Raw genomic sequence first — 16,336 nt, 5'->3', positions numbered from 1 at the left:
TTTTTGTTACTGCTTCTAGGCACGGCGGAGTCCTGGACTGTGGAGGTCATGTGCGCCGTTGGGGCGTACCGACCTTACACATCGCTCACAGCGTTCACGGCGTTTTTGGCCGTGCTCCTCCCGCCCTCTCAGCCTGAGCAGTTTGAGTATCAGCTATCCGAGCCCATCCTTACGCCGACTTTGCTGCTGATTCCTTCGTCTCGTCAACCGCAGCCAGTGCCTACGCAAAGAACGTGGCAGGCGGTTTCAGGTTTGAAGTTGTGGAACCAAGCAGCGCTGGAGCTCCGTCGTGGGAGAAAGACCCGCAGCCTCCTTCCAGGACCCCGAGGCGGCTCTGGGGGGTCCGTTCCCGGTTGCGGCTCCAGCTCAAGCTTCTTCACACGTACCGGTAAGGGACGGCTGAAAAGGGTCGAGGAGGAGGCTATTATAGTTGGTCTTGGGCGGGCGGCTGCTACGGCCAGACTTTGCACCATCGGTGGCCCAAAAGTCCGGAGTCAGACTCAGAGTCAGCAAGGGGGCCAAATCACTCAGGGGGTCGAGACAGCACTTGGAGACATAGACGATTCCGGCTTGCCGCTAGCACAGGACAATCCGCTTAAATTAAACGCAAAGCAGATTTACAGAAAGGAGGGAGAGGTTACTATTTGGGGAAAGGAGACCAACGACATTGGAACACCAAGGCTAGAGCCAGGCACTAGGTTAGAAAATCCTAGTAACAGCAGCTACCAGGCGCTGGACTCATGTCAAATAGCAGATGGTATTTCCTCAAAGAAGAAGATATCCTCTTACCTATCAGGAGAAGTAAAAGCGAAACGAGCCTTTACCTGTAAAACAGTAAAAAACCCTAAAGCATCCAAATTGGCAGCCAAATCTGGATCCAAAATAACACCGTCGCTACATTCCTATTTTAGGGCAGTTCCACAGATATTGCGTCTCTCAGATCAGCAGCTCCTTGAGGATACCTCTCTTCTAATGGCTTCATTGGGCCCCCCGGAGGCCATTGTAAGTATCCCAGATACCGAAGAGTCAGTCACCTCCATAACAAATGCAATACAGGATGCCGGGGGTGATGGGTTTAGTAGTAACCCTAGTGAGACCTTGTTCCCCCCATGTGGTGCCAAGGATATAGAAGGAGCTGAGGACATGGTTGAAAGCATGGGGGAGGCCAGTATTAATAAGGTTGCCCCTTCAGATTTGAGTGACAATTTAGTTGGGGTTGCGATTGCCTCTCCTGCTCTTATCGCTACTCAGGTAGTAGAACCCCCATACCACACTGGGTCTCTTTTACCTACATTGACGCTACCTATAGCTATACCTTCACCTAACTTCCATATGGCACCCGACCTAGCCTCACACCCATGTGGGCTCCTAAATAATAATGTAACAACAGATGAGGACGAGGTGCGGGGGGCAGCAGCCTTTTCAGATACTAATATCGATAATGGAGTCAATCCAGCTCTGAACTCCTATCACAATCAATGTTTTCGTCTTTATCAGTAGACATCAAGAAGGGATTTGAGGCGTCATCTTCCATTCAATCTGAAATTCGGAATTTCTGTGAGTCCTTGAATAGTAAAGTGGATGCTCTGTCATCAATAACAGAAGGTCTGGAAGATACAGTCTCAGGCCTTTCTCTACACCTGGATGAAGCCAAGCCCGACCTCGTGAAGCTTAGGAAGGAGGATCTGATTCTGTCGGAACGAATTGAGGCACTGGAGAACAATGCTCGTCGCAGCAATCTCCGCATCCTTAATGTTCCAGAGGGCAGCGAGGGGTCTGACATTAAGCTATATATCACTCAGTTACTAAAAGACTCCTTGAGATTAGATCAATCGGTGGAAGAATTGTCAGCGGATATCCAGCGGATCCATAGAGACCCCTTCAGGAGGAATCCTCAAAGAACAAAGCCAAGGAAAATATTAATCAATTTCCATACCTATACTCTCAAAGAGACTATCTTAGGTCTGGCCCTCAAACAGAAGTCTTTGAGCGGGAAGGGTTTTAACTTTCAAGTTAGATCTGACCTCTCGAGGGCTACGCTAGACAAACAATGGGAGTTTGGTAGAAGGCTTGAAGGTTCCAGGAGCTTAGGGACAGTCGCCCAGTTAGTTTTCGTGGCAGCCTTAAAAGTCATGCATAATAATACAATGCACAACATCAGGTCGGTACAGGCTGCTGACGAACTGCTGTTGTCCTTGGGGAGAGGAAAAGACAAAGATAAAAGTAAGGGTTCATCAAGTTAAACCAAGAAAAAACGGTTAGAGAGTAGTATTCCCTCGGGAAGAAGAGTTTGCTTAATCTTAAGAAGTGGTGTAGGAGGTATAAATGAGAAGAAGGAAATAAGAAAAAAAAATAAGAAAACAAATTTATAAATAAATAAATAATAAATCATCACACATATTTTAGGTTACAATAAGTAATTAAAATGCTTTAGCACCTCTAATGTATATGATTCTGTTTCCTCTTTCTCTGAAACACTCATGATCTTTCTTTTTTATTTCTTCCTCTCGTTAGGTATGATTAAAAGATTAAGCTCATATAGGACGGGAACTCAGTAAGGGGGCTGTCTTCTGGACTCTCCAGATAGATAGAGAAGGGGTTTCCCATGGGTGGGGGGAGGGTGCAGGGTGCACAGGGGGGTACCAGGGGGTAAATTTTCTTTAAAAAGTCTTCATTTATGGCCCAGTCTTATTTTTTTGGTTTTTGCTTTGGAGAGTCATGCATTTGAAGGCGAACATCAGTGCTAACATTAAGGGTCCTAATGTTTGGGATATAAGCTGTGGGGTGAAGGAGAGGATGTTTTTATGGAAAAGTTAAAAATTATCTCTTGGAATATAAATGGTCTGCGCACTAGTCCACGAAAGTGGAAAATAAGACAGTATCTGCGTGACTCAGACGCTCAGATTCTTGTAATTCAGGAGACCCATCTTACAGAGACTGAGATCTCCTCTGTCGTTAAAAAGATTAGATGGGTCGACATCTGTGTTTCTACTACACAATCCTTAAACTCCAGAGGGGTTGCGATTATTTTCAAAAAATCGTTACAAGCAAGGCTAGTTAATAAAGTCGCAGACCCAGGGGGGAGATGGCTTATTGTCTCTGTTGTGATTGCCGGGGCTCCGGCTACTATAGTAGGTTACTATGGGCCTAATCATGATGACCCTTCAGTTTTGAAAACCGTATTCTCTCACCTGCTTTCTTAACTGGAGCCAACGATACTGGCCGGAGACTTTAATATAGTCTTAGACCCTAAATTAGATAAATCCCCAGTTAGTAGATCGATAATCCCATCTAAAACAAGGGCCTTTTTACTTGAAAAAATGAAGGAATTCGGTTATGTAGACATTTGGAGGTTAAGTTCTGGGCTTCAACAAGGCGTTTCATTCCATAATTATAAATACCATCATAAGTCGAGAATTGAGTACATTTTGATCAGTCAACAACTAGTTAAACAGGTACTGAACATTTCTCATCTCCCTTTCCATTTATCGGATCATGCTGCTATATGTTTAGAACTAGGTGGGCTGATGAAAAACCCGCCCAGAATCTGGTCGTTTGACCGTTTACTACTTACTACTCCCGATGATATCACTGTTCTAAAAGCTGAAACACAAATTTTTTTTGATAACAACATTGGGCCCTCTTCCCCAGGCTATGTATGGGATACATTCAAAGCTTTCTTGCGAGGCCTAATAACAAACAAGGCCTCATATAGAAATAAGATCTATAGAGAAACAATCACCCTATTAGAAGCTGATATGGTTAAGGTGCAAAAGAAAATATTGTTACATCCAACAGCTCTACCAGAAACCTTGAAAAGTTGGCAAGATGAGTTATCAACCTTAAAAGGAGAACTGGGTTCAATCTTGAACGCGCGAGTTCTCCAAAGATGGGAGGCCAGAAAGCTCGCGCATTTTCAATATGGAGAGGGGGCGGGGAAGCTTCTGGCCTGGAAAGCCAAAACTGATCGAGTTAGGAACAACATTCTGAAATTAGAAGTGCCTTTCGCGACTTTTTTTAAGGACATCTATAGCGAGGATAAACACATCGAGGCTAAGCAAGTCAAAGACTGGTTGAACAAGGTACCTCTTCCCTCTCTTTCATCTGAACAGAGGGCCATCTTGGATAGACCTATTACACAGGAAGAGGTTAGCCGTGCTATTTTAAACAGCAAAAAGGGCAAGGCATCTGGCCCTGATGGCCTGCCCTCAGAGGTCTATCGAAGCTTTTTGTCAACAATAGTCTCGCCTTTAACCCATCTCCTCAATCAGATTCTTCAGGCTGGCTTGCCACCATCTAATTCATGGAATGACGCCTCTATCACTTTGATTTTGAAGCCAGGAAAATCTGCTCCGAGTTGTGGTTCCTATAGACCGATTTCCATCTTAAACGCAGATTACAAGCTTTTTACATCTGTTCTAGCAAATAGATTGGGGGCTGTGGCTCCTTCTATTTTACATCAGGACCAGCGGGGCTTTGTGAAGGGTCGTCAACTGTTTGAACTAACTTACGATCTTGTGGGGGCCATAGATATGGCGACTGCGGACTCTCTTCCTCTTGCTGTCATCACGTTGGATGCTGCCAAGGCCTTCGACTGGGTCAATTGGACATTCCTGTCGGGGGTCTTGGACAAATTCAGCATTGGAGAGGGTTTTCGTAGAGCGATAAGGTTACTTTACCAGAGGCCCACCGCTTCTTTGTTGGTTAACGGTGAATTGTCAGCCCCATTTAATATCACTCGGGGTGCCCGGCAGGGCTGCCCCCTCTCCCCTCTCCTATTCGACTTATATATTGAACTCTTTGCCCAGCGGCTAAGGGACGATTGTGACATCAAATCCTTTTCTTATGGGAGATGGGAGAGGAAAGCGGCCCTGTACGCGGATGACATTCTCATCTTTTCATCAGACCTCAGTACCGCTCTCCCCTCTGTAATTGCTCTGGCCTATGATAATGGAGAGATATCTGGATACCAAATCAACGCATCTAAAACCGAGGTGATGCAGTGGAATGGCCCTGAGCCAGTGGCAGGGACACAGCTGAGTCACTCTATGCGATACCTAGGTCTCACCATCGTCAAAGATATTGACAAAATAGCAGCGCTGAATTTTTCTATGGTAGCTAGAGATTGCAGAAAGCTTATGAGGTCTTGGTCTGCACTCCCGCTTTCTATCCTAGGTAGAGTCAACCTTGTTAAAATGTCTATTTTGCCCAAAATTTCCTTTTTGTTTAGCACTGTCCCGCTTTATTTTGAGCCTTCTATTATAGCAAAACTATAAAGCGATATTAGCTCTTTTATTTGGAATGATCGTATAGCCCGTATAGCATGGAAAAAAATCAGGCGTAGGAGAGAAAAGGGGGGCCTTGCAGCTCCAGATCTACAACTATATGCGTGGGCTTTTCAATTCTCCCATGCAAGGATGCTGCTTAAAACTCCTACAAACCTGGGAATAGGTACTATGTTTTCCGCACTACTTAGAGGTGAGGGAGTCGGCCAACACGGGTTTTTGTTTAAGTTTGGGGATCCTAAGTTTTTTAAAAAGGTGAAGCTGAAGATTTTACTGGGATTCATAAAAGCATGGGTTAAGCTAAGAGGAGCCATAAAAGTTGGCTATTTTACATCTAGGTCCCCTCTGTGGGATTCCCCGGGGTGTCCGGGATGGCTTCTCGACAGTTTGGCAACACCGTTGAGGGAGGCCGGTTTGGAGGTCTGGGGGGACCTGTTTACAAATGGCTCTCTCCTCCCTTGGGATACTTTACTAGCTAGAGTTGGGCCGGGTCTCTCCAGATTCAAATATCTACAGATGGCGAGTTGGGCCCACTCGCAGAGGACAGTTAGAGGGAGATACCAGCTGGCAGGGGATAGCAGCTTAGTGGCCCTGATGCTGGATAAACCACCTGTAAAGAAGGAGATTTCAGTCTGGTACACCTTACTTTTGGAAGAGACAGATGGAGCTTTCAAGTTACCCGACACACTGTGGACCTTGATAACATCTGGCACTCCTCTTTTAAGATCTTGTGGGACATTGTGAAACCTGCGTGGTTGCGGAGGAACCATCTTTTTACCTAAGCTGCTTGGTCTATTCCCCTCCTTCCTTGGGAATATTTATGCTAGCAAGGGCTACACATTTAAGATGCTCTGAGGGTATGTCCTCACGTGTTCTACTAAAAATCTAATCAAAACAACAATTTGAAACCAATGTAGAAGCATGTTCTATCACAGGACAGAGCCCACACCCGCCAAAAGCCTAGAAACATATTTCACCGTTGAGGAATACAGGGCAGTATGTATCCACTTACACTATGCCGAAGAACTTCAGCATCTCCTTTCCACTGTACATCAGCCCTCCTGGCAGGCAATCATTGCCCTCTGAGCCCAGGTCAGAAGTCTGTGAATATGTGGTTTCCATTGTAGCAGTAGGCACCAAGTCAGGTCCATACCTCTAAAGATTCAGAGAAGTTCTACAGGGGCCCCAGATGTTTTATGGGTCAGATTTGGTCAGAATCGGCTTTCAGTATGCATCCAGTTCTTGCCACTTCTCAGCGCCAATCATTAACTCTTGGGAGGGGGCCTCGACCCCAGTGCATGGCCGCTGCATGATCCGCCAGCAGGAGCATCAGAACTATCAGGTTACTCACCTGTCTCACATATCCCAGCAGGGCAGTGAGCGGGATTCTCTTAATAGGAGAACTGGAAACAATTTGATATGATGTGGCTTGCAGACCAGGACCAGCAGTCAGGCACAGACTTGGCACAACCATGGCAAGTCAATAAACTCGCAACTAAAACATTTTGAGTGACTCCTTAGCCCCATCTTCTATACAGAGGCTGGAATTTCTTATGTTCTATGCAGCAATCTGGTATGGAGTAGGCGTAGTCTATAGTTAGACAAGATATGCTGGGACACAGCAAAGCTGCCGCTGCTCCCTGGCGGGAAGCGAGTCAAGTCAGCCAACCACTTCATTCTCACCTTCAAGACACACACCGTTGTTCTTGTATGTTGCTATAATCAAGGCTGTTGCTGCGCAATCCACAACTGTATTGTCTATTCATTTTAAAATGGCTTGTTGTTTAGTTTGCTTCAATAGTGCAATGCCATTTCCCTTGTTTCTAGGTAAAGGGGATTAATATTTATTAGTGAGTTAGGCATTACTTAAGTAACTTTTTTTTATGAAGCACAATTTCTACGATGTCGATATGTTTATGTTATTTTTTTGGTTAGTACAGCCCTATGGCACTACTTCACACCATGTCGAATGCATTGTGCATTTTAGCTATAAAATGTGACTTTTCTGGGATGTGTTACCAGAACGTTTGCTCACTCAAACAAAGGCGGACTCCATGACAGTCTGTTTATTTGATGTACACTTATAGTAATTTTTCTTGCTTTCTTACCGAGGATGTCTGAAGCTGGGTAGACTTTCAAGTAGAGTTGTGTACCATCAGAATATTGATAAATACTAATTATCTGTGAGAAAAGCAGTGCATAACTTCAGCTGGTGGGGGCCACAGGCACTTATTTTTCCCATATCAGATATTTAGAGTGCAAGAGAGGGGGGAAAACATACAGGAAAGCAGGAGGAAGAAAAATATGGCAAAACCGTCACAACTAGAAAGCAAGAACCTGGGGGAGGAGCCAAGCTCGCGTCCGAGATGGCCGCGTTTTAGCTCGGCTCCGTTCGCTTTCCTGTCTGGAATGTCTATCCTGTGTTTTATCCTGCCCCGGGAAGTATTCTTTGAGGCCGATGTGCAATTAGACCGATTACGGCTATCCGGGCCTGATCCGGCGGTCCTGCGGCCTGGTGTTGGGGCGCTGCCTTCCATGGACGGGGTTGACCGTGTATGTGGCCCGTCTCCCCTTTGTTCTCCGGTCCGGCCATTTTGAGTCCCTCCGCCCGGACTCGGAGAACGGAGCCGGTAGCGTGTGGGGAGCCGGCGACCCGCCTTCTTCTGGTGGCCCCCCTTCCTGCTCTGGTGGTGCCTCTGCTGGTGGTCGGCTGTATCCTGTTTGCCCCGCTGGTGTCCAGACGGGGATCGGAGTTTGCCGCGGCCCCGCCGGGCTTCTAAGATGGCGGCCGACCCCATGTCTCTCGGACTGGCCGAGACTGGCGACGCTGATCCGCCGCATGGCACGTTTGCTGAATACCTTAAAGGTGAGCCTACACTTGGCGACATCCTCGCCGCCTTGCGCTCCTGGAGTGCTCCCATGGCCGCGCCTATCATTGACCTGGAGGAGGATCATTTTGCCGGGCCTGCCGAGCCCCCCCCGGTGTGTGCGGCTTCATTTCTGCTGTGTGCTGCTGGAACGTTCCTGGAGGTCGTGGGCCCGGCGGCTGCCGTTGGTGTGGGTGTGCGGATGGCCGCTGCCCTCCTTCATCCTGTGCTCCCCCCTGTACAGGGGGTCCGCCGGCCGGGTCCCGTCCGGACCGGCCTTGTTGGATCTCCCTTTCCCTTTTTGCCTCGAATGGCCGAACGAAGATCCTGTCATTGCTCCGCCGGATCGGCTTCCCTCATATTGTCGTCGGAACTGTGCCTGCATTGCCTGAGGTGGTTGCCGTCCTTTCCGGTTCGTCCGGGTCACAATCGATATGACTTGTGTGGATTGCCGATCGGACTCCCTGTTATTCACCTCCTGTTCCACATGATCTGGTTCCTTGTGCGTTGGACGACTACAGCTTGGGATAAACAAGGACAGGGTTGAGATGAACTTGCCTCGGTGGACTGTTATCTTGCGGTATGATCGGATGATCCGTTTGTAACTGTATGATTATGTTCGATTCTCCTTCATGTTCCTGGAGCTTATCCTTGTGCTTATTATCTTCCCGTGGGTTCTGAGTATTTTCGGACGGGAGGGTGGGAGCTGATGGGGTTTTGATTATATGGCTCCTCTCCCGTTGTTACTTCCCTGTTTTCCCTTCTTTTTTTTTGTCTTTGTGGTTCTTGCTTACTTTTATCTCTTCTATATTTCGGGTTCTGATTAGGGCGACAGGCACGCTGCCGGGGGGTAGGCCATAGCCTTCTGCAGGGGTGCAGGGTGGGATGTGCGGGGTGGGGGGGGGTCTGTTGTATTGTGTTTTCCCCTCATTCCCTTTTTTTGGTTCTATGGCTCTTTTGTATCCCCTTTTTTTGAGACGCGGTGTCGGCATGTGGCCCCCTGGGGTGTTTTTGCTAGCATGGGCCTTCTGGTATTCCTGCCGTCACGGTTTACTACGCATTCATTCCTCCTGTTACCACTGGTTCCATGTGCTGATCTATTCTTGAGTGCTTCGTTAGCCGTGGGGCGCGTGCAGTGATGCTGCGTTCTTACTTCTCCCCCCTTTTTTCCTATGTCTTTTCCCCCCCTTTTTCTTTTCCCCTCTCCCCCTTTTTCTTTCCTCCCCTGGGTTGTTGTGGCAGAGGGCTCTTTGTTTTGCAAGCCTATTTTTAGTTCTGTGTATTATTGTGTGTTTTTGTAGTGGTGGGAGGGCGCTGGGCAGCGGTTGCAATTGCTTATTACTGTGGGACTCACGTTCTGACTTTGCCAAAATGTACCTGTTCTTTTTGAATTTTCCTGTGTTCGATACTGCTGCTTGTTCGCGGCCCACCACGGCCCTCTGGACTTTACGGATTGCCCCTATTCTGAGACACCCTTTCTTCTATTATAAAATCAACCTTCTCTCATCCTGTACGTGATGGTTGCTCGGTGGCTTCTTGCCTTTGCTTCTCATATGGATTGCTGTGATGTCCTGTGGGAGCTTCTGTATTGCCTGCTATGTTTCTTTTATTGTGGTTGCCGGCCCGATGGGTTGTAGGCCCGTATCTGTGAGCGCTTTCTGTACAATAAAGGTTTTAAAAAAAAAAAAAAAAAAAAAGAAAGCAAGAACCTGCAAGTGTGGAAAAAAAAGGAGCAGGGAGTGTCTAGTAGTGAATTAAAGACTATCAGGCTTGGTGTTTGGCGCACCGATCTTTAATGGCACCGGCTGCCGGTTTCAGACACTAGCACTCTTTCTTTCATAAATTAAGCCCTAGTGTAGAGCACCAAGTGGCTCCATGCACAGGTTGAAGATGACAGGAGACAGTATGGAACCCTAGTGGATTATATAGGTCATAGGGCTCTTTTCGGATCTGCAGGTGCCCATGTGAACAAACTGGTGTCAGTGGGAAAGGTAGGCAGAGAATCAGTAAAGGACTTTGCCCATGACTCCCATTTGATGCTCCAAAGTGTATAGGAGGGTGATATGGTTGACAAAGGCAGCTGAAAGGTCTAACAATATCAAGAGGCACGGGTCATCTTCATCTGTGCTCATGAGGGCATTGATATGCATCCATGTGTTTGTGTTTACAATATTCTTTTTATGTTTAACATTTAATCCTTTGCATAGTACATTTCTATGTGCTAATTACTGAGTGCCAAAACCATTGAATGTGTGACTACAGGAATGGATGGACGGACGTCTTACAGTTTCAGGGAGAACCGGATTAAATGATGGTTGAAAAAACCAGGTGTCAGTAGTCTTTTCCAGACCCTAAGCAAGTTGTTCTAATACCTAAATTCAAAGATGAGCTGGTTCGAGACCTTTCAATCCAGTACAGAATTGGCGACTTTTCTCTCCATGGATTTGAGTTTTAACTTTGGAACCACAAACTGTATATAGTCACAGACTGTACAGTTATGATAGAGCTGTTTTCTCCTTCAAATGTGTAGCATTATGTAAAGGCAAACAGATGTGAACAATCTAAACTGGGACCCAATCAAACAATACAAAAATTATATTACTATAAAACACCTCCAAATAGTGAAATAGGCAGCAAAGGAAAGGTGTTAATTGCTGCACACAACAAAAAAGTTGGATGTAGTAGTTTGTCCCTGTGACTCACGCGTAGTTCTCGACTCTCACATATGACAAAGATCCTTCCCAAGTGTAACAAGTATTACACTTTTTTTGAAGGGCAATCACACTACAGGCCATTCGTTTACCAGATGTTTGATAAATTATGGCTATTATAGGAAACAACTATCTAGCTTTCACTTCAATGAAAGATAAGTATATAAGCCACAGGTACTACTCACTGTTGTCTTCCTCTAGAAAGGATGGAGTAGCTACAACAATTGTTATGTTAGGAAATGTGTAATCCTACAAGAAAGATAAATGAACATTCACCTACCGATTAACATCAGGACTATATTTGCTGCTCCATATTTCTCAACCTCGTGAATCCAGTGCGGCACTGATTCGAAGGTCTTGCGCCCGGTGATGTCATAAGCGATGATGGCACCATGGGCGCTGCGGTAGTAGCTCTGTGTGATGGTACGGAAACGCTCTTGGCCGGCAGTGTCCCATACCTGGATCTGATGGAGAGAACAGTAGCTTGTGAGGGCCAAAACTCCAATTACATCCGTGGCTCCTTAGGAGTCACCGTTAATAGCATGTTTGAGAACATCAATCGCATGTGAAAATACATTAATACCAAAGAAAGAGACCAAAGCATGTATTGGCCGCATGCAGCTGCAAATGTGACAGATGCACATCATAGTTTGTGATGTCAGATTTGCAGTAAATGCAGCAGGACATGAAATCTGTATTTGATCTCCAGTTAAAACCACTGTCAGTGCGCCCCGATGGCAGCCCTCTGGAGGGGGGGAAGGAAGTCCAATGGACCCCCCCCAGACACCCGCTTGCAGATGGGTGGAGTCACTGATCTCTAATCCCCTTCAAAAGTGCAGGCGGGTTGCCATCTGAACTGTGAAAACACGAAGCGGCTGTAAAGCAGCCGCTCCCGGGGCAGCACCAGTTCAAGGCTGCCCTGGGGGAAGTGCATTTATGGTAATAGGGCGCATTTTCACTGTTTGCACCCGGCTCACCTTTTTAAATCATGCGCCCGGCGCAAACAAAGGAAACGCGAAATTACCAACGATTTGTGAAATAGCTGATGGAGATCACCACCACTGCACTGCTACACCTGAACCCCATCTAGAGACAAAAGCCGACAGTGGAATGAGTTGGGCGACCCGGAAGCATTGATACTGAGAGACTTCCTCACTAATGAGGAGCTCAGACCTGCCTCCACACTGGACTAGACCAAAGAAGTAACCCCTCTGCTTAGAAAGCCGGGAACTGACTCAAATGATCCAAACAACCTTTGTCCGGTGACAACCCTCCCTTTCCTGGTGAAAGATCCGGAAAAATGTTTGAACTACTTAACAGCCACCAATCTGGTTTGCAACAAAGTTACAAACACAGACATGGCCATCCTACACATCATGGATACCGCACTCAAAATGATGAACCAAAACAACTCCTGCCTCCTAATCCTCCTTCCCCAAGAAACGCCAAAACACACCAAATCCTATTGTAGTCAGGACATGAGCATCTGTAAATTGCTACATTTAGTAACCAATGTATTGGTGAAATGGGTACCATGAACAGCGCTTGGAAACCCTCTGGTCCGGTTCGCGCTGCAGAAAACCCTCTAGGTAAAATAAAGATGCTCATCTCTGCAGTCCTTTCTTTTGTCAATCCTCTTCATTTCCTCCCTATGTATGAGGCTCTTACTTTAGATCCTTTTCCTAGCAAACACAAGAGAACATCTTTAACCGTGCTTAGTTTGAGCCGGTGGTTACGGGTAGGGGTCATCAGCACAAACTATAAACATATTTCCACCACTCATCCCTTGTGCACTTTTTTTGCTTAACCACTTTCCACTAGTGATGGGTTTCTGTTCTTGCTGGTTCTTTAGCGCTAGGATGCCCTGCCAGGGTAGCTATGAGCTTTGCAAATTCTCAACATAAGCATGGGGCAAAGGTAGTTTGATCTCCTCTATGCTCTTTCTGGATGAAGCGCTGTCCATTGCCTCCTCCAGGCCTCTCAAGAACCCTAGAATAACCTGCTGTTTCTTTATATGTGTCTGAGATATCAAGTTAAGAGTTTCTGCTCCCACTTTCTTATTTCCCGCCGCAGGACGGGTCCATTTTCCCACTTTACACCCTCCCAAATCAATGCAAGTGGACAACAGCTGTCAAAGATGGCTTCAGAGTTCTACAATTATTTCTCCAACAAGGGTGAATGGGACACAGTACTTTAGCCTGCTGCCAGCCCGGTTATGTCTGATGTCATCACACCTCACAGTGCAGGGGTATGACGTGGCCCAGCTCCATCAGACAATAGTTCCTCCTTGTTACTTACCTCCTCTGGCCCTCGGTGTACAGCCCCCTTCAGTCCTGATTTACCTGTGGATGTCCTCCGTTTACACAGCACTCTCTACAGCTCTTAATCAGTGGCACCACTGGGCTGATTCAAGCACTGGCCCAACTTGCCAAGCCCACCTTCTCTTCAGAGGCAGAACATTTCTCATTGTATACTTTGGCTGCATGGGAAACGGGTATGCAGTTCTCTTCCTCGACACAGAGGTTCTGCAATGGATGCCATGGGCCCTGGTGCGAGCAAAGGAAAATGGTCCCTTTGGCTGCTGTTGGGGTAGTAAGTACAGCAATTATCACGGTACAATAGGCCCCAGTGGAACTGCACCTGCTGCGCCAATGGTAGCTACGCCCCTGCCTCGACCTGGAAATTCACTTCCTTGCTAGCTAACACGATTGGTGACAGGGAATATATCTAAATGGTCAGTGAATAGTTTAACTTAATTAAAATGTATAACAGTCTCCCAATGGTTTTTTAAACCAAGAGTTTTCTATCTCCTTTTGACAGCTCTTTAATTTGCAGCCTAAAAACTTACAATCGCTTTAACTCGATCACATGGAAGGCTGTCTGAATGGGTTGCGGCTCATTGTTATATTTAACAGCCATTCCCTTACCTGTAGAATTCCCTTACCGATTTAACATTATCTACGAGGATACATACTAAATTTACGGGTAAATATTGTATTGTTTCAACCCGTTTTCAATGTCAATTCATCAAGGTCTTTTATTATTAGGAACAAATACCTTTCTTTCTCTCTTATGCGATTCAAGGTTTTGAGATTAATCTTTCCACCAACCACCCCATGAGACTAACAAAACCGGTACATTTTTTTATTGTATTTTCAAACTTTTCCTTTTTCAGCAAGAAAATGGAAATGTGTGACATTAGACGATAATCCAAAGCATGTAGAAATTCAAGAGGAGAGGATTCATTTGGAAAACTTGAATTTAAGATAAGAAAATCTATAACTAGAACTCAGGATGTATATATCCTATGCAGTATCCAATAAGTGAAACGTTTCAATCGTGCACCACACAACTGTTCCAGTGACTCATATCACAATATACAAACTTCTGCATCTCTTTTCTACCCTGTAAAAACAAAAAAAGTATTCCTTTTTCACTCACAACTTTGAGCTCAATAAATATTCTGGATGCCCATCGCTCTGAGAAGTCATTTCTTTTGCTTACCACACACCACCACCACTTCAAACTCTCACCCTTACTCAAATCCCTCAATCTGTCGATAATATCCATCATAGTGCATCCCCCATTTACTTTGCTGCTCTATACTTATTTTGTGTCTTGGCTCTGCATTTTTTTGTTCAGTCTCCGCTTCCCTACAGGTCAGTGTGAGTGGGCATGCGCGAGCTTGAAGACTGCAAGTTAAGGTATAGGTTATCTAGAAAGCAAAGGAAAGTAGGTAACCCACTATGCAAGGGTTTTATAGATTTGCGCAACTGGAAATTATTCTGAAACATCAAAGTATAATGCATTATGATTTCTAGCAAGTTAAAAGTTTTCAACTTTAATTACTGCGTGGTTAAAAAAACATTTATAAAGAATGAACAAGCAATGGCAAAGTTAAAAAGGTAAGGCCACAAAAAGGCCACCCAATACCATCATCTAAATCTTAAGTCATATGCTTGCAATAAAATATTTTAAACATTAAAAACTATGCCATAGTAATAAAGCACTGAAAAGATCGAGCACTCATGTGCAGTGCTCTTCAACAAAGGAAAAAGTAGTCCCTTTTACAATTGCTAAAATGGGACAAGTGGAAAAGTACCAGTACTGGGGTGCTGCTCTGTGAGAGTAATCAGTTGACAAAAAGGTGGTAGAAAGAGGAAAGATTAACCACTCAACTCAGAAGCAAGGATTTTATAGGAAACGGACATAAACACATTTAAAGCAGTAGACGGGCGTTAAGCCCACACAGTATATACAGCACGTCTTGGAGAGACCGTGCAAGCGCTATCTAGGCTCAACCTAAAAATATAACCAGTTTTGAAACTACTGAACTATGCTTTCTACCCAATGCCATGATACAACCTGCTGCCAAGGGAGGAGAGATAGTTCTACAGACAAAAAAATATTAAGGTCAGGATACACATAATTGTAAAACTTTATCTACAGACCTAACAACATCTCTTCTTCCTAAATGAAATCTCCAATAGAAGAGGCAGAGAGCTTGAGATGGATTACCAAATATGAGGCTGAATTTCTGATCACCGAAAAGTCCCTACTGCTACACATTATCAAAAACACATAAACATGTCAGATCACCATCAGGGCACCCTATTGTAGCAGGCATCAACAGAGTCCTCAAACCACTGTCGTAGTATTTGGGCTGGTTTCTTCGACCTCTAGTGAAAAGAAGCATTGGAAAAGCCAATAGGTTTCACCTATGTAAGAGCTATTGGCAAATCCAATATATTTTAGCCATGTTGTACACCAGTGTGGCTGCTGTTCAGCATGTCTAAAAGTTAGCAGGATAAAGGAGAGTTGAGTGTCGTAAAGTGGAGTAGAGTGGAGTGTTATGGAGCAGCATAGAGAGTTGTGGAGTGAAGTTAAATGGAGTGTCATGTAGTGTCATAGAGTTGAGTGTTGTGAAGAGAGTAGAGTGTCGTAGAGAGGAGTAGCATAGAGTGGAGTGGAGTGGTGTAGAGGGTTTCACGCAGAGTGGAGTTGAGTGTTGTAGAGTAGAGTGACCTAGACCAGAATAGATTGTCGTAGAGTCAAGTGGCATAGAGTAGAGTGGAGTGTCAGACTGGAGTGGCATAGAGAGGCACTGAGTGGAGCAATGGAGTGGAGTACAGCGTTGTAGAACAGAGTGGGGTAAAGTGGCAAGGAGTGGCATAGAGGGGCATAGTGGGGCGTGTTTAGAGCATCATAGGGTGGAGTAGTGTCAGAGTGGCACAGAGTGGAGTAGAGTGTTGTAGAGTTAAGTGGCATAGAATGGAGTAGAGAATTGTGTGGAGTGGAGTATTGTGGATTGGAGTATTGTAGAGGATTAGAGTGGACTAGAGTGAGGTGGGGTAAAGTGCAGTGGTGCAGAGTAGATTGGTGCAGAGTGGATTGGTTTTGAGTAAAGTGGTGTAGAGTCCATTGAGTGCAGTGACATAGAGTAGAGTGTACAGAGTAGATTGCAGTGGCGCAG

The 16,336-nt window shown here is 45.6% G+C and overlaps 1 protein-coding gene across 2 annotated transcripts in view; it reads right to left on the bottom strand.

Moving 5' to 3' along the window:
* The window catches only part of RAB19 (RAB19, member RAS oncogene family), a 133,328-nt gene that overhangs the window by 17,774 nt on the left and 99,218 nt on the right, over positions 1-16,336 (bottom strand). For both annotated transcript variants that reach the window (XM_078668181.1, XM_078668182.1), the window contains one exon: positions 11,144-11,327. In XM_078668181.1, coding sequence (XP_078524307.1) covers positions 11,144-11,327 — 184 coding nt within the window. The remainder of the gene's footprint in view (positions 1-11,143; positions 11,328-16,336) is intronic.

The sequence above is a fragment of the Lissotriton helveticus genome, chromosome 1_1 (assembly GCF_964261635.1).
Source record: "Lissotriton helveticus chromosome 1_1, aLisHel1.1, whole genome shotgun sequence".
Classification (NCBI taxonomy): Eukaryota; Metazoa; Chordata; class Amphibia; order Caudata; family Salamandridae; genus Lissotriton; species Lissotriton helveticus.
Note: the sequence above shows the minus strand (reverse complement) of the source record. Positions and strands in the feature narration are given on the sequence as shown.